The sequence below is a fragment of the Meleagris gallopavo genome, chromosome 5 (assembly GCF_000146605.3).
Source record: "Meleagris gallopavo isolate NT-WF06-2002-E0010 breed Aviagen turkey brand Nicholas breeding stock chromosome 5, Turkey_5.1, whole genome shotgun sequence".
Taxonomy (NCBI): Eukaryota; Metazoa; Chordata; class Aves; order Galliformes; family Phasianidae; genus Meleagris; species Meleagris gallopavo.
In genome coordinates, this window is record NC_015015.2 from 20,402,670 (window position 1) to 20,428,430 (window position 25,761).

Sequence of the window (25,761 nt, forward strand, 5' to 3'; positions counted from 1 at the left end):
GTGGGAGGGGCAGAGTTACTTTTTTATTGGATTTTTCCTCACTTTTGTATCTGTATTTGATCATCTTGGTTTGTATCTTTTCCTGCTTTCAGGACACTCCCACAAACAAAAAACAGAGTAAACCAAGAAAAAAAGAGCACATTTTCTTCCAAATTAGTACGTACAGCAGATATGTGAGTAAACAGCTCTTCCATGAATCCAGCTACTAACATGCCCAAATATCTGGAATGAGGTGTCCACTTGAGAACAGCTAAAGGTGATACTGCATTCTCACAGTACCCATGCCTGCCTTCCTCTTCTGCAAACATCAGAAAAATATGCAATAAAGAGTAGTTCTGGCCTGATATTCTATCCATAAAAACACTGAAAAGCTCAAAAGAAGGAATCTGAACTGCTAAAATGGGCATTGTGACTGAATCCTTAATATTTGCCAGGGACGGACTCACCATGTTTGTCATTTAGTTCTACTGTTATTTCTTAAGATCTGAGCACTGCATCAGCTTTGCCAAGTCTGTGAGCTCATGGGATCTGCTGGTTCAGTTTCATTTTTCAGCTGTCAGGGATCTTTTTTGGTCAGGATTTTACCATCTTAGATAAGACAAGGCTTAGTTAGTGCTAGGAAAAGGGGGAATGGCTTTAAACTAAAAGAGGTGAGATTTAGGTTAGATGTTAGGAATAAATGTTTTACTCAGAGGGTAAGGTACTGGTACAGGCTGCCCAGAGAGTTGTGGATGCCCCATTCCTGGTGACATTCAGGGCCAGGGTGGATGGGGCTGTGGGCCTTGATCTGGTGGGGAGCAGCTTGCAACTATATGATCTTTAAGTTCCCCTCCAACCTAAGCCATGCTGTGATTTTGTGTTAAGGCTTGACTTGTCTCAGGACTTTTCAATGGTAAATGGTGAGCTTCTTCCTGTTACTGCCATCTTCAGACTGGTTAGACCATAGAAGATAAGAGAGAAACAGTCTATGTGCCTTTCTGGGAAATGCAGAGAAAAAAAATCTTGTTTACATAAGGAGATGAGGGACTCCTGTTACTTATCAACCTAGCTGGCCATTGACATGTTTCACATCCGCCCCTTGTGGGTCTAATGCCAAAAAGACAAGCTCTAATTCTAGAAAAGACTGTTCTCCAGTAATTTGCCTTAGAGGAAAAATTTGTGTCAGAAACAGAAACTGCACTTCCTTCTCTGGTGGAATTTTCTTCACTGTTGTGCGAGTAGATTCACTTCTCCAAATGCATGAGCTTATTTATTTTTTAACCAAAGCAGTTCATATTTTTTTCAGAGTATCTGAAAAAAATGTCCAGAACAGCAAAGGATTTAGTTATAAAATTCTCACTAGCTGAAGAGGAAGAAATGTAAGATAATTATTATGCTATATATCCTCACTCAGATGCAATGACGATTAACAAACATCCATGCTTTGGTGGACAAGCTCTTGATTCTTTGGAATAAACAAAATCACTTCCTGTGTTACAAACTGGTCTCATGTGCAGCTTGAAAAGTAATGCTCTGTTTTGTTTATGGATTGCTCATCAAGTTGCCCTCATCAGGTGTGTGCACACATCATTTAGTGCATTCCCAGGGAATGATCTGGATGTTTCTTCATCTGTTCTGCGGTAGTTGTGCTGATGTTTGAGAGTTGTCATGCGTTTATGTGCATTTAAACCAGCTTTTTTTTCCCCCTTAGCCACTGTATTTCAATGTACTTGTCAAATGACTAGGTTAGTCCGTGGTAATTGTAGCATATTATTTTTTACTAGCATACCTATCTGCTGTATTGCACTTTTTATAGTTGTTTAACAAGTGTGAAACGGCAAACAAAAAAACACCTCATTCCGTTTCAACAGTGTGATTCTGTGTATGCCATTACCATAAACCCCACCGTTCCCCTCACATGCTATTTGTTTTGGTAATATTTCAACTCACTACACCAAACAAATTCCAATGGACAATGCAAAATTGCTTTCCGGGGAGATATCTGCAGCACACGTATGCGATCTGAGACAGAACATGGTTATTGTGGGATAAAATGGTAATAGCCTTTCAAAACAAATTCAGAAGTATATTTAATTGATAAAAAGAAGTGTCACTGAAGACCTAAAGGCCACCGTCTATATATATATATATATATATCCATCACTCAACACATCTGAAAAATTAAGTATGATATGATAACTCATGACAATTAATGACAAAAAACATATGTGAGAAACAAAACTATTATGAGGTAGAACACCATTTAATTCAAGTTATTAGAACCAAGTAAAATATTTTAATTGATACTGCTTGGTCACCACCTTCTATGGGCTTCATGAATTTGCTACCTGCAGTCCCAATGAAATGCTAGAATATTTTGCATAAGAAAAAATACTAACCACCAAAACAATAAGAGAATGTAGAGGAAAAGTTAAAACTACTTCCCTATCAGACACAGCTGAATTTGCATTCTGTGCATAACAATATGATGGTATTAACATCAGACCAGTCTATCTGATATCAAAATTCCTGATCAAAAATAGCAACTTTTCTTAGTGAACTGAACTGTGCAGCTCTGAAGTATTTCAAGTTTTGGAGTTTTTTTATGAGAGGGCTATATGGAAATAAATGGCACTCCCCAAGATGAGTGAAGTAGCTATTGCATTTGATAGATAATTCTGCGTAGTTGTGATAAATACTTAGTAAGAGAGGAAATACTGTTCAACTAGTGGCCTGTGTCTGTGATATAGGCTGGCTCGGAGCCTGCTTCTTCCGAGCCACAGCCATGCGCAAGGCCTGAAGAATCATATTCTCATTGTTCATGATATTGTAAGTAGTCAGCTTCTGGAGTTTGTTGAAATCTTCTGCTTTCAATGACACCTCTCTTGTTGAATATGGAGAGCAGAAACTGGAGAGATCAACCTTGCCCTGTTGCATTTCTGCAGCACTGCGAGACATGCCTGTCGGAGGAAAAGAAGGAGTTTGTATAGTCCCAGGGAATTACAGTCCTCTGATAGGCTATGTCAAGAATAATTTAGAGAGATTGCAGATGTGGTTGCAAGCACAAGTGCAGTGCTCTGATCTCTGAAAAATGTACTTCTGAACAAAGCCTTTTTGGAATTCATGAACAAGTGTCACTAGACATCATTCCATTGCAACTAGTACCTTCAGCTGGTTGACTCATAGCATGCCATCTTATGGGGGTCATTCAGAGTCTTACCCCATGGATTCCCAGGGATAGAACATATACTAGTGGTAGAAGGAATAAGGAGATGTACAGCACAGGATTAGGCAGAACATCTGTTGCCTTGGAAATCATAATAAAAACATTGGCAGTGTCTAAAACACTGGCCCAAAAGGACACCATGACTTCATTTAACAAGTTTTAGTTTACATCCTATTGCTTTCATTTCCCAATACATACAAGAAATGCATTAAACAGCCCAAAAATAAAGCACAATGGTCCTCCTCAGTAACATTCTGTACTGTAAAGATAGTTCTTCCTAGATCTGACTGTCATAAAATACATTATTTGAAAACAGTGCTTTGTTCTTCACTGTGAAGTAAAATTCTGGAGACCACAAAAAGAAATAAGTTCCTATTCCTCTACTTGAGGAATGCATTTCTTCTTTCTCTGAACTGCACCAAGTCTCAAACTGAAATTATACACAAGATTTCACAAGTAGTTAGTGTCATCCCATTATGCAGTGTATTCACTAGTAGGAACAAGCAAGCAAAGATTTTTTGTATTGGGATAAAGGAGAAACACTCAAGGTCAAAACACTCACTGTGTCAATAAAATAGCGGGATAATATTAACTTACCAGGTGCTACATATCTTTGGAAACTGTCATTCACTAGTGGAAAGTAAAGCAGGAGAGGAGCTCCAGGGGTGTCTGCACCATCGAACACGTAGCACTCTTTCAGGTTCTTCTCATCATCCTTCAGCCCACAGTTGGGGAATGGAATTCCCTGCTCTGAGAAGTAACTGCAAGCCTGCTTTAGAGGCTGGTCATTGCCCAATAGCAGCAGTATAAAAAATGGAAAACATACACAAGATTATGTTGTTTCTGTAGCCCCGTAATTCATGTTAAGTTTCACAAGATGACTCAATAGTACTGTAAAATTGAACATAATGTGACACATGCAATCCCTAATTCTCCTGTCGCCTGAGGAGTTATTTGAAAATAGACTTGAAATAAAATACCTGATATTAAGATGGCAAGGAGGGTTTAAATTTGTGCCAAGGCACATTTCTAAAACTGAAATATAACTTAGGAAGAAGGCAAGTAATTTCAAAGATTGTTAGAGAGCATCATTAATTAAAGGAGAATTACATTAGAATTTTTTTTTAAATCTGAACACAACTAAATTTGCAATCCTAAATTTGCTGTCAAAGACAGTAAGATTCATAGCCATGCTATCTATTTATGTAGCAGTGGTAACTTGTGAGTAGACTTCAGTGGATTGTAGCAGGGTTTTGAAACCAACTTCCCCATTTTAGACTTCAAGTTTTAGAAATAATGTGAAATTTCTAGCGTTTTATGAGTATTAAATCTGAAAATACAAAACTAAATCACAAAGCTCATTTGTGATGGTCAAGCTTTGTTAACTTACCTAACAATACATTCAAATAACACCTCAGTTTGTTTGAATTAAATATTTCTGAAGGACTTGAGATTACTAGAAATAAATGTCAGTACAAGTAACTGTACATGTACTTTTCCTGCAGAACAGAGGTAAAAATTTTTCTCATCTGGCATTACAGCGTAGGAACTGCTTTAAATCATCCACTTGAAATCAAAGACAGAACCTTAACCAGTGAACTTTGTGTTTTCTGTGGTGCACTTCAGGGGCAGGTTTACAATTAGGTTTACAATTACAAGTATGCATTTGGAATTCTAAGTCTCTTTTTATGTGATGAATATCACTTTTGAAAACTATATAACAATTTTATAATCAGTCTTCAGCAAATACAGTGAGTGCATTTGATACCTTTCTTCAAGATAACCACATTAAGAGAAAAAATGCATTCATTGAAAAAAAAAATGAAAATAATGACAAAAATTATTCACTTGCTATCTTTTTCTTGGACAGATGAAAAACACTGTCTAATAAAAATGCAAACTGTATATATTTAAGGAAGATGCAAAATAAATTCTGCATCTGAATTAGAGAAAAAGCTTTTCCAACCATATTTGTGCTATAAAATCTTACAGACACTTGTAATGGAAGTTGCAGCACAATCATAATAACTTCATTGTGCCTCTCTGTACGTTATTGGTGAAGCAGAGAGCTCTGACTATTCTACTTAGAGCTCTTTCAAAGGTGATTTTAGAAAAAAATGATATATTCTTCCCTCTGAGAATTTCTACTCTTCTTTTAAGATTCAGAAACACTTTTATCAACTTCCACTAATAACATTTTATAGATGCTTGTCCAAGAGTCGAAGAAAGCAAACAAAAAGCCATTATTAAACAATGACATTTTTTACTTCTCACCAAGGTCTGCGATCCACCAGTGTAATTTAAGTGTATGATGACATCCACTTTCCTCTCTGGTCTCATAAGGGGTGGACAGCTAGTTTCAAAAAAGAAAGCTGCATCCACCAACTCCAAGTGTTCTGAGTGGCCTCTCAGATCATTAGGAGAGGTGTCCAGCAAAGTGTCTAAAGAATAAAAATTTGGAGCTATTAGTAAGCTGCAGAAAAACATCAGTGAAGTTAGAAAACAAAAGGATGGCAAGCTCCCCTCCCATTCCAGATTTTTCCTTTGCTTTTGGATGTCGTGCAGCAATCCTAAAGCTTTCTTCAGCCTCTCCACTCACATTCTGTCAGTCTCCAAACCCGTGAGCTGCACAAAACCCATGGCAGATTTTCTGTACATGCAAAACCCATCTCTAGTTATTTTATTCCCAATAAGGACAGTCACTAGTGAACACCCCCAAAATTCAATAGTTGTGATACTGGAAGTTATGCATGAGCAGCAGTGTTGTGTATACCTTTCCATTTTGCAAACTGTTCGTGCTGGATGTACTCATTGTGCATCTGGAAGCCCCTCAGGAAGTTGTGGTACTTGGAGACAGCAGGGCGGTCCGTCAGAATATCCCGCAGAGTCGTGGAGAGGCCACTTGTAGGAGTGAACATGCACGTAGCCATCTCATAAGGCTTCTCGGGCAAGTCTGGTTGTTCCTCTAGAGGTACGTGACAAATTACATGCAGTTGAATTATAGTCACATGTATATGATCAGGAACAAAGAGGAGGTGGAATCAGTGACAGAAATGTCACCCAAATCTGTTCACTATGAAATCACTAACTTCGCTTGAATTTTAACATGAAGATGCTCATGGATGTTTTTAAGGAATGGTCATTTAGTACAGAGCTGCCCTTCTTAGCTGGTGTTATGCATCCCTACTCTATTGACTTCCTTGGACCTCTACTAAATCTTGCAGTTTAGCTGGATTTTGAGAGAAAGATGCACAATTTAGGGTGAATAAAATTGAAAGAAAACTCTCAAGCTTCCTTCTGGCTAAAAATAGAGGTGACATGAAGCCTTGGCAGAAATAATTCTTTGCAAGTATTTTAACTCAGCACATCAGAGAACACCTTATATATTCATCCCTACCTTCTTTCTATTGAGGTCCATCTGATGGTGCCCTATCTTCTGATACATATCTCACCAATGCCAGTCTCAGATTAAGCAAAGCATTTGCTATTCAGTAACATCAAATCACTTCACATTCCCAGTGTCTCCACTACTTTGAGATCAAGAGCACCACAAAAAACAGAGAAATATGAGTGCAATTACTTTATCATAGGGCCTGGAAGAGGAGGGCCATAAGCCAAAAGGTACTGAGGATTTACCTATTTCAGTCACTTTGTCTTGGGTCCATCTGTGCCAGAAGTCCTCTGAATTGTCCGCTGCATGCCAAGCATCCAGGAGGTTTTTGGAGAAGATACTACTCCACATTCCTAGGAAGTGAGAGAGGTATAATAGGCATTACTGAGATAAACATAAGGAATTGATTAAAAAACTGCCTTCTGCTCCTTCCACAGCTTTTTTTTCTTTCTTTCTTTCTTTCTTTCTTTCTTTCTTTCTTTCTTTCTTTCTTTTTTTTTTCATTTCTATCTAGCTTTTAAATGGGCCCAGACATCTATTTCAGTGCTAAACTTGACTCATAATGCAAACTTATTCCAGAAGAAATGTCAATATTCTTTTCCTACCACCATGTTTTACTTAGAACAACATATGTATAGGCAAGGACAAATTTTGCATTGCTCTTTTCTCTTTCCATAAAGGATTATTTTCAGCCAGCTTCTTCACTGATTCCCCTCTTTCTTGTTCTATTTATTTCTTGTCACTGTTTCCTTTAGCTTCTGCCAAGTCACATAGGTTTGCAACTTTTGAAATGCTTTTCAAGCTAAGAGAAAGTGATGTTTTAAAAGCACTTGCAAAGATATATGACTTTTTTTTTTTTTTTTAGTTAATTTTAGTCTCAGTGATAAAAACATGGATACGTATGTAAGTCTCAGGAAACGCACTGAATCGAAGTGACCGAGGCATTGACCCTCTCTGATGTGACCCAGTGCCTCTGCTACTACATGCAAAACTGCAGCTTGCTAAGGACTAATTTCCCAAATCATGGGTGTTTGTATTAAATTCTTGCCACTCCCCCAGCTGGTAAGTCACCTTGCATGAAGCAGATTCGGGACTCGGGGAGCTTCTTCATCAAGCGACCCATGAAGAACTCACTGCCAAAATCCTCTGCACGAATGAAGGCGCCGTACTTCAGGAAGCCCACCTCATAGGGCGTGAACTCTACCCACTCTGACAACACACATACCAACAGCGTTAGCTCCACCAGCCCAGAGGACATAATGTTGTTAAAAGCAACAACGTGAGCACACTCGGAGTGAACCTCAGTGCTATTGGAGGTAGGCTGCTTTAGCGTGAGCCCAAAGCAAACCTGCTTAGCACTGCCTCTCAGATCCAGCAGGCAACTGAAACATCAATCACACTTTTCATGAGGTTGGGAAAGAATTATGTAGAAGGTGAGGGAAATTTTAAGCAACTCTTTCGAAAGTGGGGTGTTTTCTTATGAAAGGAGGACTAGAATGTGGTTTGTTATCTGTTGCATTTATTACCTTTAGTCAAATATGAAAAATGCTCATTAAGTGAACTTAAAGTTTCTGGAAATCACTTTCCTTAAGAACTGATAGTATTTTTAAGGCAGTGTCATGGATCTAGGCTGTACTGGTCACCTGAAGGTTATATCTAAGTATGCACATTTACATGCCAGGAGATTTTACAAAATGTTAAAACTGCTGCTTTGTATCCTATGGTTCCCCAGCTATTGTTTACATTCTCTGAACAGGACTTCTGGCTTAGAGGAAGAATTTAAAACTATTTGTCATTATTCACAGCATCTATACATACACTGTAAAAATGAATGTCTTTTCCTAGAAATGGAACATTATTACCTCTAAAATCTTTGGTAGTAACTTTATCCTTGACATTCAGGGCAAGGTAGATGGGCAATGGATTCTGGCCTTGGTTCACTGCTCGACGTTGATCAGAAAGTCTGTGGTAGCATTTCTGGATATTAAAAATAATAAGAATAATAAATTTAAAAAGGTTAGCCAATAATCCATTCCATAAAGACATCAGCTTATAATGTCTGAATATGGAATATTATTTATCTTAATTTCCACATCACCAATAAAGAGGGCAAGAAAAACATCGTGAGAGAGAGAATAACTTTAGTTATGAGAACCAGCCATGTCATACATTCAGTGTATGACATCAGGAATAAGATGCTGTAAATGCTGTTCTAGCTTTATATTGTTAAATATATGGGGGGGGGGGGGATGATCGAAACAAACAACAGATCTGGCTAATTCTGTTATTATCATATCTTTCATCTGTTCAACATAAGAGTTTAAGGCATGGTGTTAGTGACACTTCTAGTCAAAAACAGTCATGAAACGTATTGGAAGGTGCCATCCACAGAGGAAAAATCGTTGAGCTGTGCAATACTAACTGCTTATCTTTTACATGAAATTGATGTATTGAGTGTACTTCAGCCAAATGAAATTCTAGCAGCTAGCTAGCAATGAAGCCAGAAACACAATGTGAAATATGATATGAAGCAAAAATACTTGTGGGTTTTTCTTTCAGTTTTCCTGCTTCACCTGGACAAAATATAAACATTTACAGGATTTTAAAATAAAATATTTTTTTCTTCAGCTGACATCAGTCTGTCAGTTTACGTGGAAAATTTTGCTTAACAGAATTAGGAAAGGGCAGTCTTGAGAGAACAAATTCAAAGCAGCTGAAAACACCTGCAGAATCACTATTCCTGCAACAGATCTACACACTTTCTCAGTGCTAATTCACAAAGTGCAGTAACTACATAAGGAGTACATCTGCAGTATGTACAATATATGATTACAGCTTGTGTAATACAGCAAACATTACAGCAGTGGAAACATAAAAGTCTGAAGCTGTAAAAAACACTTCAGAATTTCAAAAAATTCTTGGACAGCTACAAAGGTTAATTAGCATGCCAGTTACTTTAGAACTAGTCTGAGCCATTTCTACATTATATTCAGTCACAATTTAGAATTCACTATAGACATGCACTGCATCTCCAAGTTATTACTGCAGTAAGTGGTGTTCTGCCTGCATACCAAGTATAGTGTTACTGGACAGGTACTTCTTCCTAGGATTTTAATTTCTTGTAATGGTCATAAAGATCAGGTAACCAACTTTATGAGAAGATAGCTGTGTAGACATTACCCCGTCATTTAACATTGATTCAATCATAAGTCCCCACAGATCAATAAAAGATGTTTTATGTCCTGCTTGGGTCCTTTGACTCAGCTCTTTGTAATAATTCCTCAGACTTCTCAAGCAAAAAGCACCCATCTTGCACTTGGCTGCTTGCTTCCGAGCTTCAATAATTATTTCTCCGAGATCCTTATGCGACCACTCAGCATCTTCATACAATTTTGTCATGGTCCTGCAAGCAGGAAACAGGATGGGGAGGTACAAAAATGAAGATGAAGCTTTTAGAACTGAGAGGATATACTTTGGGCACTTCTTACTGTACTAGCTTTAGGTCACTCTTCTATTTCGAGCTTGCTTGGAACAGAAATGCAAATCTATAGATAATCACTTGCTTTGAATCCTATTCAGACAGCTTCATCAGCTCTCAATGCTGTTTTATCCAACAGAAATTAATCGTAAAGGATAATTTTGCATAGGATTAAGGATTTTTGCATTGCCATTAAAGTTTCAACTTTTAATTGGTGTTAAATTACTTCAGTGACACCAAAAAGTATGATGCACAACAAACATTTCTTGGGTGACCCCATTGTTCATAGACCAAAGAACAAGCAATAACTCAGTATATCCTTTTTACCTTTTCCAAGATCTAAAGCCCAGACAAAGCAGGGTTTTGCTTCACATAATAAGATCCAAACAATAGAATCAAAATGACTTCTCACCATGTTGTGCCAGATGAGCCACTGATGTACGAAACACAATCCAGAACACGCAACTTTTGAAGACCCAACATGCTGCCATACATTCCCGTCAGTGCTCTTATCCCACACCCTGCTGTTGTCACAGCCACTATAGGTACCTGCTCAACACAAAACAAAACACAGACAGAAAAGTGGCATCAAGGGAGGTTTGCATCAAAAGAAGACAGTCGTGCTAATGCAACACCCAGACACATAGAATCATAGAATCATTTAGATTGGAAAAGACCGCTAAGATCACTTAATCCAACCATCAACCCAGCCCCATCATGTCAGCTGACAATAGAGTATTTGCTCTTCCAGGCAGTCTGTTGAGCTCTTCAGTTGAGAACACCTTGGCTGCAAACAGAGCCCAAGAGAAGCAGTTGCTGACAGAGGCCTTGCTCCTGTTGCCATTTCAAGACCTAAGGGAAAGGAAAGAGAGAAATCCCCAAGCAGTGCATTTCCTAGCTACCTCATGGTCTTGTAGGTCCTCTTCCAGATGAAGAACATCTTTCAGTGCAGCAGCAACCACCTTCCTCCGATTTTGCAGGAAGTTCTTTTCATCCATGCACAGGTCAAAACCCAGACGGGCATCTAGGTTTCTTGGCCTGAAGCACAAACCCTGGGTCCTGAGACCAGGGCACAAATATTATATGCTATTGCTTGTAGTAATCATCCCAGTTGTGTTTACAGATTGGTACATGAACAGTAATGTAATAAATGAGAAAGTGCAACACCACAGACAGGCATCTGCTAATTGCCTCAGCTTTTACTAAAAATGCAAATGGGAATGAACGACAGAACCCTTCATACTGCCCTGTATTGTAATGAAGTTCCTACAGCAAGCTTCTGGTTTTGTTTGCTCATATGATTGATTTTTCAATTTTCAATATTGCCTACCGTATGTGCCTGTAACAAGATAACCACCATCAGCAGGCACTGTAGCTAATTAGGGAAATAGCTTCTGTGCCTTGGATTTATTTTGTTTGTATTTTACAGAAATACGATTTCTGTGTGGAGCTACTCTCTCAATCCATGGGCATAACAGTGCACAGTTCTGAAACTCAAAGGAAGAGGGACCCCTGATTTAGTTATCCATCACTGAAAAAGGAGAATCTTGCACACAAAAGCCTGCAAAGTGAAGCAGAGCACAATCTTGTTTGCAACTGAGCCTGCATGGCCCCCTGCTGATTTCAGACGTGTAGGTGCAAGTGACTCCCAGTTACAGCATCAGGCCTTGCTGAAAACTTACTTACCATTCATTTGCTTTTGCGTACAAGTCAATTGTCCTGTCCTGAAAATCACAATACAAACACTGTAAGCACATTCAAGTCATTAATCTTACATCTTCCTTACCCTCACCATCTACAGGCTGAGTTTTACTGCATTTGCTGCAGGATCTGGCCAGCATTTGTCTGGGTTTTGAGATCGCTAATGGGTTCCAGTGCAATCTGGGCTGGATAGAAATAGGGTCCCTCTGCTTTGCATGGATGAACGTTTAGTTTCCCTTTGTTTTCAAGGGAGCTCATTGAAAGAGAGGCACCTGAACCACAGGCATGTCGATGTTCTCTGTTTTACCTTCTGCTTTAGACTTCCTCTCTGCAAATTATCAGTCTTAAGTGTCTTACCTATTATTGTTAGCTCACATACAGCATTGATGATTGTATTAGATATGTCCTGAGGAAATCAGCTTAAACACAGAACAGAGTTGAAAAGTGTGCCAGGAACCACATGCAGAACAAACAAAACCAACAAATAAGCATTGCATAGCTACACAGTGAGCAACTGTTATTCTCACTTTACAAATGTAGCATGTGTCTGACTGGAGCTTAATCACTGAAGAGTAAAATTCATGTCACCCACCAAACTGAGCATAAGTTGGACTGGATTTTATAAGAAATACTTGTTCTCACCTCTGCTATAGTTATTTTCTCTTGTATAGGAAGCAAGTTTAGAGCTAGAGTCACAGACTCATTCATATCCCTTTCATTTTGACTTGATACAGACTGAAAAGGAAAAAAAAAAAGGTAAAAATGCAATAATAATAATTACACAAGGGGAAAAAGAGCAGTCTCCCCAGCCTTACATCCACACACTCACTTCTCATCCTTTACCTACACAGATCTGAACAACACAGATCTCGGAGGTCCCCAAACAAACAGCATGTAGAATCATCTGCCCATTATGGGTGACCACGTACCCTACTGAGCCGCCTGCGCCGTGGCAGTGACACAGTCAGCGCCGACTGATGGTGTTTGATGTAGTGGAACCTTGCTGGTGCGGCTGCACACAGGCGTGAGCTCAGCGTGTGGGTCTGCATCCCCTCATATGAGCCATCCACTGTCAGCGCAAATTTCCTCTCTGAAGAGATGGCAGAACAAACATCACATCCTCATGAACAGTCTTTGCTATCTTAAAGTTAATAACACCCCAAACCACTCTATTACTGTCTGTACTTCATAACTACAAGGAAACCTCCTTCATGCCGGGAATCTGATCCCCACCAGTAGTTCAGTGGGATCCAAGGTTGTTTATGACATCCTACAAGTAAATTATGCTGAGAACTAAAAAGGAGTCTTTGACTTAAGTTCACTCAAAAAACATGCTTTTCAGTGTGAAAGTATTAGGAGGTGTCAGAGCATGATGTTTTAAAAATTGCATAGGATGTACACAGGCCTACAAGCACAGGCTCGACGCAGCAGTGATGTGCTGATTATAATGTGCAACAGGTACCCTTGGTGATATACTCTGCCTCTCATCTTTCATCTAGTGACATATTTTGTATTGTTACACATAAAGAAATTTGTAAGTGTGAAATTTGAGGAAAGAGTCCTAATGCTTATCTTTGCCTCTGAAGACAGGGAGATTTTGATCTACTTCAGAGCTTAGAAAACTTCAATGCTGTACACAAATATTTTGGAAAGTCATAACCATGTGACAAGATGTTATTATAGGGGAAAGTCTTTTTGCAGGAAAATCAGATCATAAACTCTTCACACTGCATTCAGTAGTTTTGACCAATTGCAGCCCACTCCAGAGGCCAGTGATGTTGCTGAAATTTCGCCTTGCATCTTCAGCCATTTTAAACAGGGGAGTTCAGGGGTGAAATGCTGAGTGCTTTTGCCATAAGACACTCTCCATAAATCAGTGAAGACTCACCTGTGCTATCCTTCCTCAGCCTGCCGCCATTCACCTGCACCTCCAGACAAGCAACTTCACGGGACTGGAAGAGACAGTGAGAGAAAGGGAAAAAGATATTCACTACTGGCTGAGCTCTGCTTTAGTCAGACCCATGGGCATATGCTTGATCTGTTCACTGCCCCTACCAGGCCCAGGAAGATGGCATTTGTATCAGGATGAAGTGGGATGGGTGCCCCAGGGAGGATACTCAGCCCAGCTGTAACCAGGCAGAATGGGATAGATGGATGTCCACCTGACCGTGCTCTGTTTGGGCCTGCCCACAGCTAATGCCTCCATGCCAACCTATGAAGCAACTGCCCAGCACCATTAGTGTCAGCATAGCAGTAAACATGGCCCTACAGCAGGGGATGGGTTAGGTAATAAAAATTACCACTAAAACGCCATTAGTAACAATGTTTTCAGGAGGATCCGGACTGAAAGACAAAATGGAAAATGATCAGTTCACAACTAGCACTCTCCAAATTCTTTTTTCCCTTCATCATCATTTCTCTATCTTTAAAAATCTGTCTTTGGACAGCCAACATGGACACATTAAACTCTAGCTGGGCATCAATCCAGTCTGCCTCTTAAAAGCCTGAGTCTGAATGTTAAGCCTGGGCTGCTCTATTCGTGAAGAGCTGCTGAGTAGCAGAACTCCTGATTACATCAGATAGGATTATTTTCTGATGCAAATAAGTAAATTTATGGAAATGGCAGAATTACACTAATGCCTCATGTTGTTCAGGCATAAACCTGGGGGACCACAGCTGAAAAGCTGGTGAATTCATCCAATGTGCCATAATGAAAAAAGGAAAAGAAAAAAAAATTACCTTTTACCTTAAAAATCAACAGCAGCAGTAGGACTGATTTACTTGCCCATTTAGTGGTTTAAAACTTAAAATGTCCTGCTGCACAGAATGCCCCTGCAGCCTAGGGAGCATCAGCAACCAGGGACATCTCTGTGCTTCTGTCAATGACAGCACTCTAGTGTCTCAATATGCCTGGTGTTGATGCATACACATCACACACTGCAATGCTTTCTTAAATGTCGTCATGTGCAAGCATTTCCTGACCACCCGAAGTTCCCATCTGTTTTATTCAGACTATGACAGTGTTAGGGGGCTGTAAGTGTAAACAGTGTTTTGTACCAGAAACATTTTCTCTTTGAGTTGCATTCCTCTATTGTTCACCTACTTAAAACTTACCTACTCTCCATCGTGAATTCAACCTCCAGCTCCTCTTTTCCCTGAGAAATTAAGAAAAGGCAATCACTACATGATGATTCTCCCGTCCAGAAAGAAACTCTGTAGGAATCTGTGCTCTTCAGCAAGCCAGCATCCACCTTTAGCTACAGCACATGCAACAGATTCAATTTTCCTTGTGTCACATCCATTATATTTAACGTTGCATACACTAAATTTTGTAGGAATTATATCAGCAGGCTTCTAGTTCATACCTTGTAGGCCGAACATGAACACATCTTACAGGATCTCTTGACAGTTCTTCTGCCTTTCCATAGGTATACATTCATCCTCACTAGTTCACAAATCACCTGCAATTCCTCTTCCCCTGCCAGAAACTCTCAGTGCTCCCCATTAACTCTCAGTATGAGAAATACTGAATTTATTTGGTGCTTTTAAACCATCCTGTCCCTCTCCTGGCCTCACCCACAACCTGTATAAACAGGTCTGATGGCACACTAACATGGTGGCATGCCTTGGTGTATAAAGCCCAGGGTGCTCTGGAAAATGAACTTTGGTTGGGTAGAGTCCAATTGCATGCTCAGTCTTCATCTTCATCATTTGCAGTCCTCCTTTGCAGGTTTTGCTGCAATTCTACATCCCTCATGGCCTTCTAGAGCCAGCATGAAGGAAGACAGTGTGGAGAGCCTTTCTAAAACAGTTATCAGATCAAATCAGCACTCACACAAGTGATATATTTCCAGGCCTAATCATCATCATTAAAACCTCAGTATGAGATTGTCTCAACTTCGTCAGAACCTTGGGCTCCAACTATGAAGGACTGCCTAAATCTCTCAACATTTTTGACATCAAGTTGAGCAACCAAACAAGTCTGATAACATTGCTATCTGCAAAAGTAGCATCCCAAATTCACTGTAATTGCAGGGACAAGAGCCTTCAGCAGCCTCTGAAACAGATGAGTTATACTCAGCTGGCTGAACGGACAGTAAGAAAGGGGTATATACCAAACAGGTGAGAGAAAAGCTGAGAAAAACACATTCTCACCTAACCATGTTCTCTTAGCTTTGTCTTTGAAATTTATCCATACCTGTGGATTCAGCTGGAAACTCAGCTGAATGTTTTCTCCAAGCTGGATTTTGGATACATCAAAGAAAACAGTGAGGAGATGGTCATCTTGAGTTACATTGTCTTCATCACAAACTTTCAGCTCCAGAATGTTCTGGAAACATGAAAAACAGATTGTGTAAGCTTTTTTAGGAATAAGATAGTACAGATAGTTCTGGAAGAATTTGGGTAAGAACTTCAAGAATGAATGCAAAGGAAACAGTTTTTTACTGTTTCACAGTTTGTCTCTACAGGCTCTGTTGACAATTCAGGAACAGTCTAATTCATGTATTGAAAGCTAAATAACTAATGGAAGTGTGAGTGCTTCATAAGAAAGAATACTCAAGAAAACACACAGTATGTGCAGCTATGGTTCTATTTAAGAAGGCATCTAGGCTTCTTTCTTCAGCCTAGTAATCAGGAGATGGCTAGAGAGTAAGTGCTAACATAGCCACATTTCCTACCTTAACCTGGCTCTGAATCGTAAAGTGGAAGGTCTCATTCCATGTTGGGTTCTTGGTGTTAGGAATTGTTTTCGTTCGGAAATTCTGCACCGAGGCTGTTGGCAGTCTCAGGCTCACATAGCAATCCGACTGGGTTACTGTGGAAGAAAGTAGGAAAGTAACAGATTAGTAAGCCACATTTAGCACCCCATAAAGTGTTGCACTGATTGAATTTTTGAGTTCACAAGGCAGAATGCAAGCTGGAAGGCCAGATAAGATGTCATGAAGTCAGTAGCATACGACCAAAGGTAGTAGTAGAGAGAGTAGTAACGGCATTTGCAACACGATAGGCAGGTAAAATCTTGTCTGTGCTGGAAACAGCACAAAGTGAGGTGACGTTGATACTTTGCACAAGATTACATTGTTCTTGCCTTGTTTTTTTCAATCAGGGTCATACAGTTTGGCTATGAATTTGTATGTGCCCAGATTCTAAGGAGGGGAGCTTTAGGGTTTTAAATTCCCTTTCCCAGTTGAAAAGCTCAGCTGTAGAGTTTGGCTTCCCACATGAGCTACTTTGTAAGTGAGGGATGTTCGGGACCAAAGTTTTGGTACGCAACAGTGGTTAGCAGCTGTCTACAGTACGTTGATCATCATTTCTGCCTGGAATGCTTTTTGTCATGATCATTAAGTAGTAAAAAGCAAACGTGAATTGTGAGATTTACAATCCTTTGGATCCATGCTCTGAAGTCAAGGATGACCACCCTACAGAACACAGTTTATTAGTTAGGAGCAACAAGCCACATAAATGCCAAAGATAGCATGGGCACAGTATTGCCCACAGATATCAATCTCATCATTAGCATTATATTTTCTCTATTTTTAATGCCACCTACTCAAGCATTCCTTTAACCGCACAGCAGACACACCCTCATCTGACTACACTTAGTTTTGTCCCATTTAGTTTTACCAGTAGACTTGACTTTTGGGAAATGCAGTCATTCGTATGGTCCTTAGCCATGTGTAACTGAAGAATTAGTGAACTCTTTTTTTTTTTTTTTTTTAATGACTGTCCTGAGATTTAAGTCATTTTTGTGTAAGTAACTTTGAAAGAAAAAAGAGTAACTTTGATTAAAGTTGTTGTGGTATATTATATATATATTTAAATTATAAACATACCAAAACACAGAGAGATCACACAAATTCATAAAGAGTCCTAATAGCTCTCAAACTTCCATGTATATAGAGGAAATCTTCATATGAAAATCTTTTTTTTGATTGACTTTGATTCTTTTCTTTTTTCTCCACATTGAGATTAATGCACTCCCATCAGATCTCAGAGGATCAGAAGGATCCACTCAAGTTTGTGAGTTATCTTGATACTGTGCTTGATCCACTCTATGTACAAATAGATGTGAGGACTGGCACTCCACTCTGTCCATCATTGGTGCAGCAGAAAACTACACTGACTTATATTGAGAATCTTTTCATTTATACATACAAGGCTCTCTTTAGCAGGCACATGCTTGCAAATCCTCATTATTCTAGTACATAAGCCTAAACACCACCTGACTACAGAAGGGGAACAGCAGTGATGATGCTCACATGATGTACACAGCAGAACTTCCCAGCAGCAACTGGTGTACCTCACCTTCACCATGACACATGAGCAGTTGTTGAAATGTATTTGAGGTGGCAGCCATAGTATCACCATGGGGCAATATCCTGCCAGAAGCAGGTGTGGCAGCAGGTGCTTATGAAAGTACAGTCTTCATGCAATTATTACGCTACATTTCTAATTATCTTCCAGGATAGCTGCAGGACTGGATCCTAATTGCACTTTGCCATTAGAAAGCATTACAGCTGCATGACCCATGCTAAAAAACACCATGGTCCCGGTACCATGCTGCACCTCAGACAACAGCAGGGCACCAGCTGTTCTGGCTAAAACATGAAGTTTCTCCTATTTTTGATATTAACAAATACAACTTCCAGTCTTCATGGACAGCAATCTGGGCATCCTCCTCCTCTTGGACTGCCTGTAAGCACTCAAATGGAGGCCAACTCTAGGGGAAAGGTTTTCTTATGGCTCTCAAAGTATAGTTTTACTTATTGTGCTGAATACAAGAATGTGGTCTCAAATATTGATCTGTTTGCCCAAATCATTACCGTGGTTATGGATGTCCTTCACTTGGACCATCTGAAATGTAGACCATCACCACCTGCAAAGAAATGCATTTTTGCTCTTCATCCAGCACTGGGGATCCGAGTAGAGATGTGGCTGTGGATGGGTAGATTAACAGTACTGTTTTCTAAAATGCAAGTTATTCGATAATTTAGATCACTGAGGGTTTTTTGCTTTGTTTGGTTTTGTGTTGTTGCTTGTTTTTAATAAAAAGGACATGGGTTGCTTCTGTGGAAATAAATGCCTTTGTTTCCAAGGCCCTTCACAATATAATTATCATAATTCAGAAAGGCCTGGGAGAGCATTTCCTTCCTCCAGGCAACTTTTAATGTTAGTCTCCATTGCGTATAACTAAACTTCAATAAAAAGCTTTCTCACACATTCACACCGTGGCCTTCACCTCGAGTGACACACTGTAAAGAGAGCTATATCGCTGTTGTCATTTACACCCATTCTTAAAGCTATTCTTTGCTGAGATTCTACCAAATAACAACCTCACTATTTTTCTTTATTTTTTTTCCTTATCCACATCCTCTTATTATTAAACAGGACTTCAAGCTGCATCTAGAACAATGCTGCATAGTGGCAACTGCTTAAATATCATGGTGAAGTAAGTAATAAATAACAATGAAATAATAATTTAGTGCAAGAACCAAACACCAGAGGAAGTCTGCAGGTTCCTGTAATAAGTATCAGATTGGATTACAGATCCTCAAACAATAATATGTTTCACCAGCTATATTTCATTTCAGGGTCTCAGTGACCTTTCCACAACTTGATTTCACATATAGCAGAACTGCTACTGCAGTGCTGTAAAATATGTTTTAAAATAAAAAATATAAACTATACTTCACAATCTTATAAAATATTGCATCCAAAATAACATAGGCCTTAAATTAAAAAAAAATTCCCAAACCTGAAATTTTTCAAAACTGACAAGTCTAGTAATAAATATATTAAAAAAATAAAAGTTTGCTTTTCCCTCCCCACTTTTTCCACCAAGACATTGACAAAAGATCATTATTTCACCAAGAAAATGCTGAAGAATCTACTTAGTTCTATAACAACCAAGGTCCATTTAGCCCAATGTCTTTCTGTATCTACTGGGTCTCTAGAATGCTTTCAGAAAGCAGATAATGATGGCTTGAAAACGTGCATCTCAGCATTTCTCCCCAGCTCCCTACTTTTGGCTTTTTGTTTAACTCTCAACACTTATGTTTTGTTTGCTTGTTTTTATTTAATTCCATTAATGAATTTGTTTCCCTACAGGATCCTTTTCTTTAGTTCTTTTGTCCCTTTTTTGGGGAAGGATTTTTCATCCTGTTAGGAATGGAAAAAAGTGCCAGAGAAGATCATGCCCCTTATTCGATGGGCATTTAAGTGCATAAGAAGAGGGTAAACATCACACAACGCTCTCAGTCCTCACGGTTTTATTTTCAGAGACTTTCTAAGCCAACCTTTGCTTTTTTTTTTTTTTTCATGAACATGGTTAACCTCTGCCTTGAACCTACACAAACTTTTGACATCCATGTTCTTTAACAGGCTGAGCATAAAATTTGAAATTGTCCACAGAGAAAGTCCTGTTTTTAAGGTTCGGTTAGATTGGTGCAATCCAAATCTCACCCTATTGAGGAGTCAGGATGCAGACAAGGTACACACCTAAATCTGGAAACTGACGAGCGTTGCTGGTCCAGGAATATTAATAACTCCAATGAATCTGATGGGTGTTCTTAGTGAAAAGAGGGAATGTGCAGATCACAAACATGGCACCAAAATCACAGAGGACATCAGTGATGTATGAATAAAAAAATGGAAGTCAATGTTGATGTATTATTTACACATTGATGAATTAGTGGTAAAAAGAGATGAAATAGTATAAGGATGTAATTAAAAAGATGAAGAGTTGAAAAAAATTGAAAGTAATTTAAATTGTCTTTGAACTTCCAGTATCTTGTAATACTTGTTCTGTAGTTGATGCTATTGAAGTTTTGAGACTATTGTGATGGATTGGTTTTCCCATTACCATTTACTGTCTAGAAGATGAAGCAGATAGAGCGATAATGAAATTAACCCATAGTACCCCAATGCGAGAATATCTAAGCACTAGATGAGTATTAAAGTGATGTTAAGAGTGTACAGAAATAGTGCAGGGAAGGATCTTCAGAGGAGAATATTAGAAAATTGAATTAACTTCTTAAAAAAAAGGATAAGCATGACTGGAGAGAAGCAGGAAGAGCTGATTTTAGATACCGAAATTGTTTAAGATGGCTGAGAAATAGGTGACACTTGTCATCCTGTTCTATTCAGAAAGGTTTTCAGGAAAAGGACAGCAGCAAATTTAAAAAAAAAAAAAAAGACTTGAAAAAAATCATTAAGAAAATGGTACTGTAAAGAAGTCAGTGTAGCTGGGGATGGAAGCTCACATCTTTGGGGTTTTCTAAGTGTGTCAAACTAATCTCTAGGTGATTATAAATATGACAGAAAAATGTATTCCCAAAAGATACACAAAAAAGTAGCTAAACATTGCAAAAGTGGTGCATTTTCCATCTTAAGACTCCCATTTATTTCTTCTCAGAGAAAGCCACACAGTTACAAACAGGAAACTTGCGCTAGCTTTTCCATTGCAAGTGACTATCCAGATGTGAAAGTCATTATTTAAAAAAAAAAAATTGAATCACAATGTTATTTATTATGATGAAGAGTGTATAAGTGAAATATATGACTTCTACAAGTTTGACTGTATAGCAAACTACAGGCTGAAGTGGCTTGAAAGCAAAAATTTCAGGTAAACTGGAAATAAGCAGATATCATCAAAACCGGACTCAGAAATCAAGTATATGCAAGGCAGTGTCATGACTGGTACAACTCTGTAATCCTCAGAATACAAGGTACAAAGCCAAGTATAGAGGAGAGGATGTGATTTTTGGCATTGAGCCCCGCACTCTAGGAGTGATAAGAGAAATCCTAGTCAACAGAGCTAACAAGAAAACATATAATTCTCTTTTCTTTGCCATCCACTAAGCAGAGGCTGCAGTTCATTTAGAGTCACAAAATGTCTTGCTCACAGGCTGGCTGAGATTCTTACCTGTGCATCTCCTAGCATGCCAGTATGGATACCAAAAGACTAACTGCCCTGCCTGACAGGAAAGGTGTTTATTTTATATCCAAATATTATTCCTAACTTCTCCTCTGTATCTTGGATAGCTCTTTCAGAGATTATCTTTGTAAATGATGGAAGTACCCAATAAACAAAGCATTCAGCTTTACAAGCATGGTATTTATTTTGTTTGTGCCATTTTCTCTCTCCAGGGTTTGACTGACATGACCATTTCAAGCAGATAACAGCTTGGCAACATTGGTGGTGAAATGCTTGTTGCCTGTTTTGCAGATAACATCCAGTACAACTTTTGCAGTGTAATGCAAAATAATCTCAGCCTGGAGAGCCTGTGCTGCTCAAGACCCCAGGGCATGCCCTGTAAACATTGCAGCCATCCAAACTGCTCCACTGAGTAGAGGTAGGGGCTGGATGGACTGCCTCATACCAGCAAACTGAAATGTTCAACCAACTCATACCTGGCCTGGGCACTAAAAATTTCTACTGTTTGCAAGTTGTCTGGAAAACAAGCAACTCCCTACAGAGTCAAAATAGTTTGAAACCAGAAGCAAAATTTGTGGAGAGGAGGAAAAGGCAGAGAGTAAATTCAGTAAGATCGCTATCATGCAGATGACAGGACATGATTATCTAAGGGCCCTGTTTATCCACACCTCTTTCTTTCCATTTAGAGCCCAAGAGTTTGTACTTTCAGTTTGGTTTTAGCTGTAGCAGGAGAATTTCCTCCAGCCTTTAAATGAACTTCAGATCACCTTTCCACATATTTGAAATAATTTCATACAGACTCTTCTTCCCCATACATTCAACAACAAGAATTTAACTTGCTTCTCTTCAGAAAAAAAAAAATAATTGAACGATAAACTACTCCTCATACATGTTTGAGCTCTAAAGAACAATAGCAGTACTACAGAAAGGCCCAAACTAATCTCTTGTAGAGCTACAGACCTGCATCATTTTAACTCAACCAAATTTAACTTGGTCTGGTTCCTACAGAAACATTCCAGACTGAGACCTTCCTATTTCATATAAGTGAATAAATGCAAGATAATCAGCCAGCTACTCAGACTGGAAGTGGTTGTCTCACCTTCTTCTCTAGTGCTTTGCTGGTCAGATATTTACGGAGCATTAATAAGTATTTATATACTTTATATACTTCAACTTCTGAACAGAAAAATTACCAATAACAGAAACAGCTAATAGTGCAAGCCCTCTACTATGCTTTGAAACATATATCTCCTATGGCTGAATCAAATGCAACAGACACAGAATGATAGAATAATATAGGCTGGACAAGATCCATTAAATAAAGATTAACTAGCATCTAACACAACAAGGTCCACCCCTAAACCATGTCCCTAAGCACTTCTTAGGAACATCTTAAGCACATCTACACAACTCATAAGTAAATCCAGGGATGGTGACTCCACCACTTCCCTGGGCAATCTGTTGCAATGCCTAACCACACTTTTCCATGAAAGATGAGTCCAATGAGAGATGTCAAATATCCAGTCTTGAGCACCCATAAAATATTCTGTGCTATGGACAGGTTGGACATTAGTGTAAGAAGCAACAATAGAAAGAAGTACCCTCATCTAAATTTCTTCATACACTATTTCCTTCAAATAAATATCTATACTTATTTTCACAATTGAATCTACATTTTATGCATTCTGTGCAAACAGATCTGAACTACATAGAGCTGATGGCTGGACCTCAGTATTATGCTGACAAAAATCTAAGAATAAGTAAAATGAACTATGCTACTTTATCTTCACCAACCACAGTCAAACATCTCTGCTTCTCTCCTTTTTTCTAAAAAAAAAAATGCTCTGTGATGTTTTCCACACTTGGTTATATTTCAAATAGCTTTACAAGCACATGTATACTCTATAGGTATATAAAGATACTCACACAAGTCTGCTTTCCTGGCATTTTTCATCCGTATGATTTTTACGGTGAGTAAGTTGCATGGAGAAGGTTCTGTCTATAGAAGAGCAGAGTACAAAATACACAGGATTATCAAGTAGAGAGAAAGAACAGAAGCACAGTCAGATATAGTGTTGAATTAAATGTTTCAATATCAACCACATAAAACATTTCTAGACTGAGGTTCTTCCTTGTGGATCATCTTCTCTGTCCTCCCAAAAGGTTTACAGCCAGGTGTGGCCAAAGTCCCTATTTGTACAGTCAGCTACAGACCAAATCTCCATTGTCCTCCATTTTTCATTCTGAGGAAATTTATGGAACTCCTCAGATTGTAGTGGTTGACCGACTCTTACAACCCAACCACAGAAAAATAGTGAGCCTCAGTGTTGTATCAATACAATTGATATACATCTTGGTCTATGCAAATGCAAAGTATGTTATACAGATCTACTTTATTTCACAACAAATAGTGGTCAATCTAGCAGAGCAGGAATTAGTAATGATATTATGATGTTGTAACATTGCGTGTCAGTTGGTATATACCTATATACCTTCACTGTTATATTTGATGTAGATCAGCATTGGCTTTCAGAAAATGAGGACCTGAAAAATGTCTTCCAGGAACCCATTCCAAGGGGGCAGTAAAAGAAACAGCTCTGTAATTATTTCTCTCAGAATAATTCAGCTTATCCAATATTCCTTTATGCAATGACACAGGAAAGCATTATTGGAAATCCTGGAATGCCACATATACCTAGGTGGTTATCAAAAGATATTAAAAACCTGTCAGGGAACTGGTTTGATTTTGTCGAGCAAGCAGTGGACAAACAAATACTTAATGAAATGTATGGGGAACTGATGGTGAGGTAGTTTGCTCCCTAGATAATTCTCTTTGTTAAAGGAATGAAAGGAGAAAAAAAACTCTGCAATTCAACACTCCGAACCAACCAAAGAAAACAAGCACCAATAGCAAAAAAAAATTGGAAGAAAAAAGACCATATTTTTGTTACAAGTATATGGGAGAGCTCATGCACACTACTCATTGAGCAGGGAATATCACTGTCACAAGTATGCAGATCCACATATAGCAACAAAAGCCTTCTGTGTCACCATCCATTCGCTAATGCGCACAGACTCCCACAGTTTCTAGGGGAGCCCACATTTAACACCTTTCTGGCTTTTCCTCTGCGCTCATTCACATTAGTTACATCTCTATAGTTTTCATCAGTGAGTTATTTTGCTAGATCCCACTGGATGAGAGTTAAAGACAGCAGAAATATATAAATTGGGCATTTACAAATATAGTACAATTACTACAGTATGAAAGCCCTTAGGTTCCTCAAAGCAAAAAATCAAAGTGAGCACAAAACCCAGATAGAAGCCACTCATTGCTGTCAGCCCAGGTGCTGAAGAAGGAACCTCTGAGCTGAACAATGCTCCTACATGAGGTCCCATCTGCCACTAAAGTTGCCAGGAAAGCTCACCCCAGAGCCTCCTTTTCCCTTTCCTTACCTGGCTTGTGCTGTAAAACACTCCCATCGTGGTCTTCCCCGCGTTCAAACCAGGTATGAAACGCAGCAGCGGATGGGTACCAAGGAGCACCCAAAGCTTCTGGTGCTTTAAGCTGCCTGGAGCAGACAGGCAGGTGTGTGGATGCCTGACTCAATTCCAGCCTCACCCCAGCCACCAGCCCTTGAGCAATCTCCAGCTCCTCCTCCTCTCTGCTGGCAGGTGACACACAGATGCCCCAGCAGAAGGATACTCTTCCCAGCTGCAGTTAGAGTGGTGTCAACACCCAGCAAGGATCTTCCCTTTGTAGATTTTAAGGGGGCTACACAGCTCTTGCATACCGGAGGGCTGTGAGGACACATCCTTCTGCGCAAAATCAGCTGCACCATCAAGGGTCTGTCCAGCTGTACATGGCTTCCTTGGCCCAGAACATCCAAACAAGTCATTGAGAATGGAAAAGAGTTTTTGTAGCTTTTTATTGCCTATGGGTGGGTATTTGCTTAAAGACATATAAGAAAGATGATTTTTCATCCCTCCCTCAGCTTCCATGGTGCACTCAGGCAGTAAGCTGGTCTTTCAGCCAAGTAGTTACTGCACTG

The 25,761-nt window shown here is 39.2% G+C and overlaps 1 protein-coding gene across 1 annotated transcript; it reads right to left on the reverse strand.

The window, feature by feature from the left end:
• Window positions 1-1,451: 1,451 nt before the first annotated feature.
• LOC109367730 (cytosolic phospholipase A2 epsilon-like) lies at window positions 1,452-25,412 on the reverse strand. Its single transcript, XM_019615517.2, has 20 exons — window positions 25,166-25,412; window positions 23,639-23,711; window positions 16,455-16,591; window positions 15,974-16,105; window positions 14,890-14,930; window positions 14,076-14,118; window positions 13,664-13,727; window positions 12,705-12,865; window positions 12,418-12,510; window positions 11,761-11,798; window positions 10,977-11,133; window positions 10,487-10,623; window positions 9,777-9,999; window positions 8,459-8,573; window positions 7,668-7,805; window positions 6,842-6,949; window positions 5,979-6,170; window positions 5,480-5,646; window positions 3,803-3,986; window positions 1,452-2,939 (listed from the first exon to the last, which is right to left on the reverse strand). Exons 1-20 carry the CDS (start codon window positions 25,190-25,192, stop codon window positions 2,701-2,703), a joined length of 2,469 nt encoding a protein of 822 aa, XP_019471062.1. The 5' UTR covers window positions 25,193-25,412; the 3' UTR covers window positions 1,452-2,700.
• Window positions 25,413-25,761: the final 349 nt, after the last annotated feature.

Bases quoted from the DNA above. Each gene is read 5' to 3' on its own strand.
- LOC109367730 (XM_019615517.2), bottom strand. From the start codon at position 25,192: ATGGGAGTGTTTTACAGCACAAGCCAG. The intron at 14,931-15,973 runs GTATGGATAAAT...TTAATTTCTCAG, and splicing joins GTTTCCAGCTGAATCCACAG to GGAAAAGAGGAGCTGGAGGT. The intron at 13,728-14,075 runs GTAATTTTTATT...TGTCTCTTCCAG, and splicing joins TTACTAATGGCGTTTTAGTG to TCCCGTGAAGTTGCTTGTCT.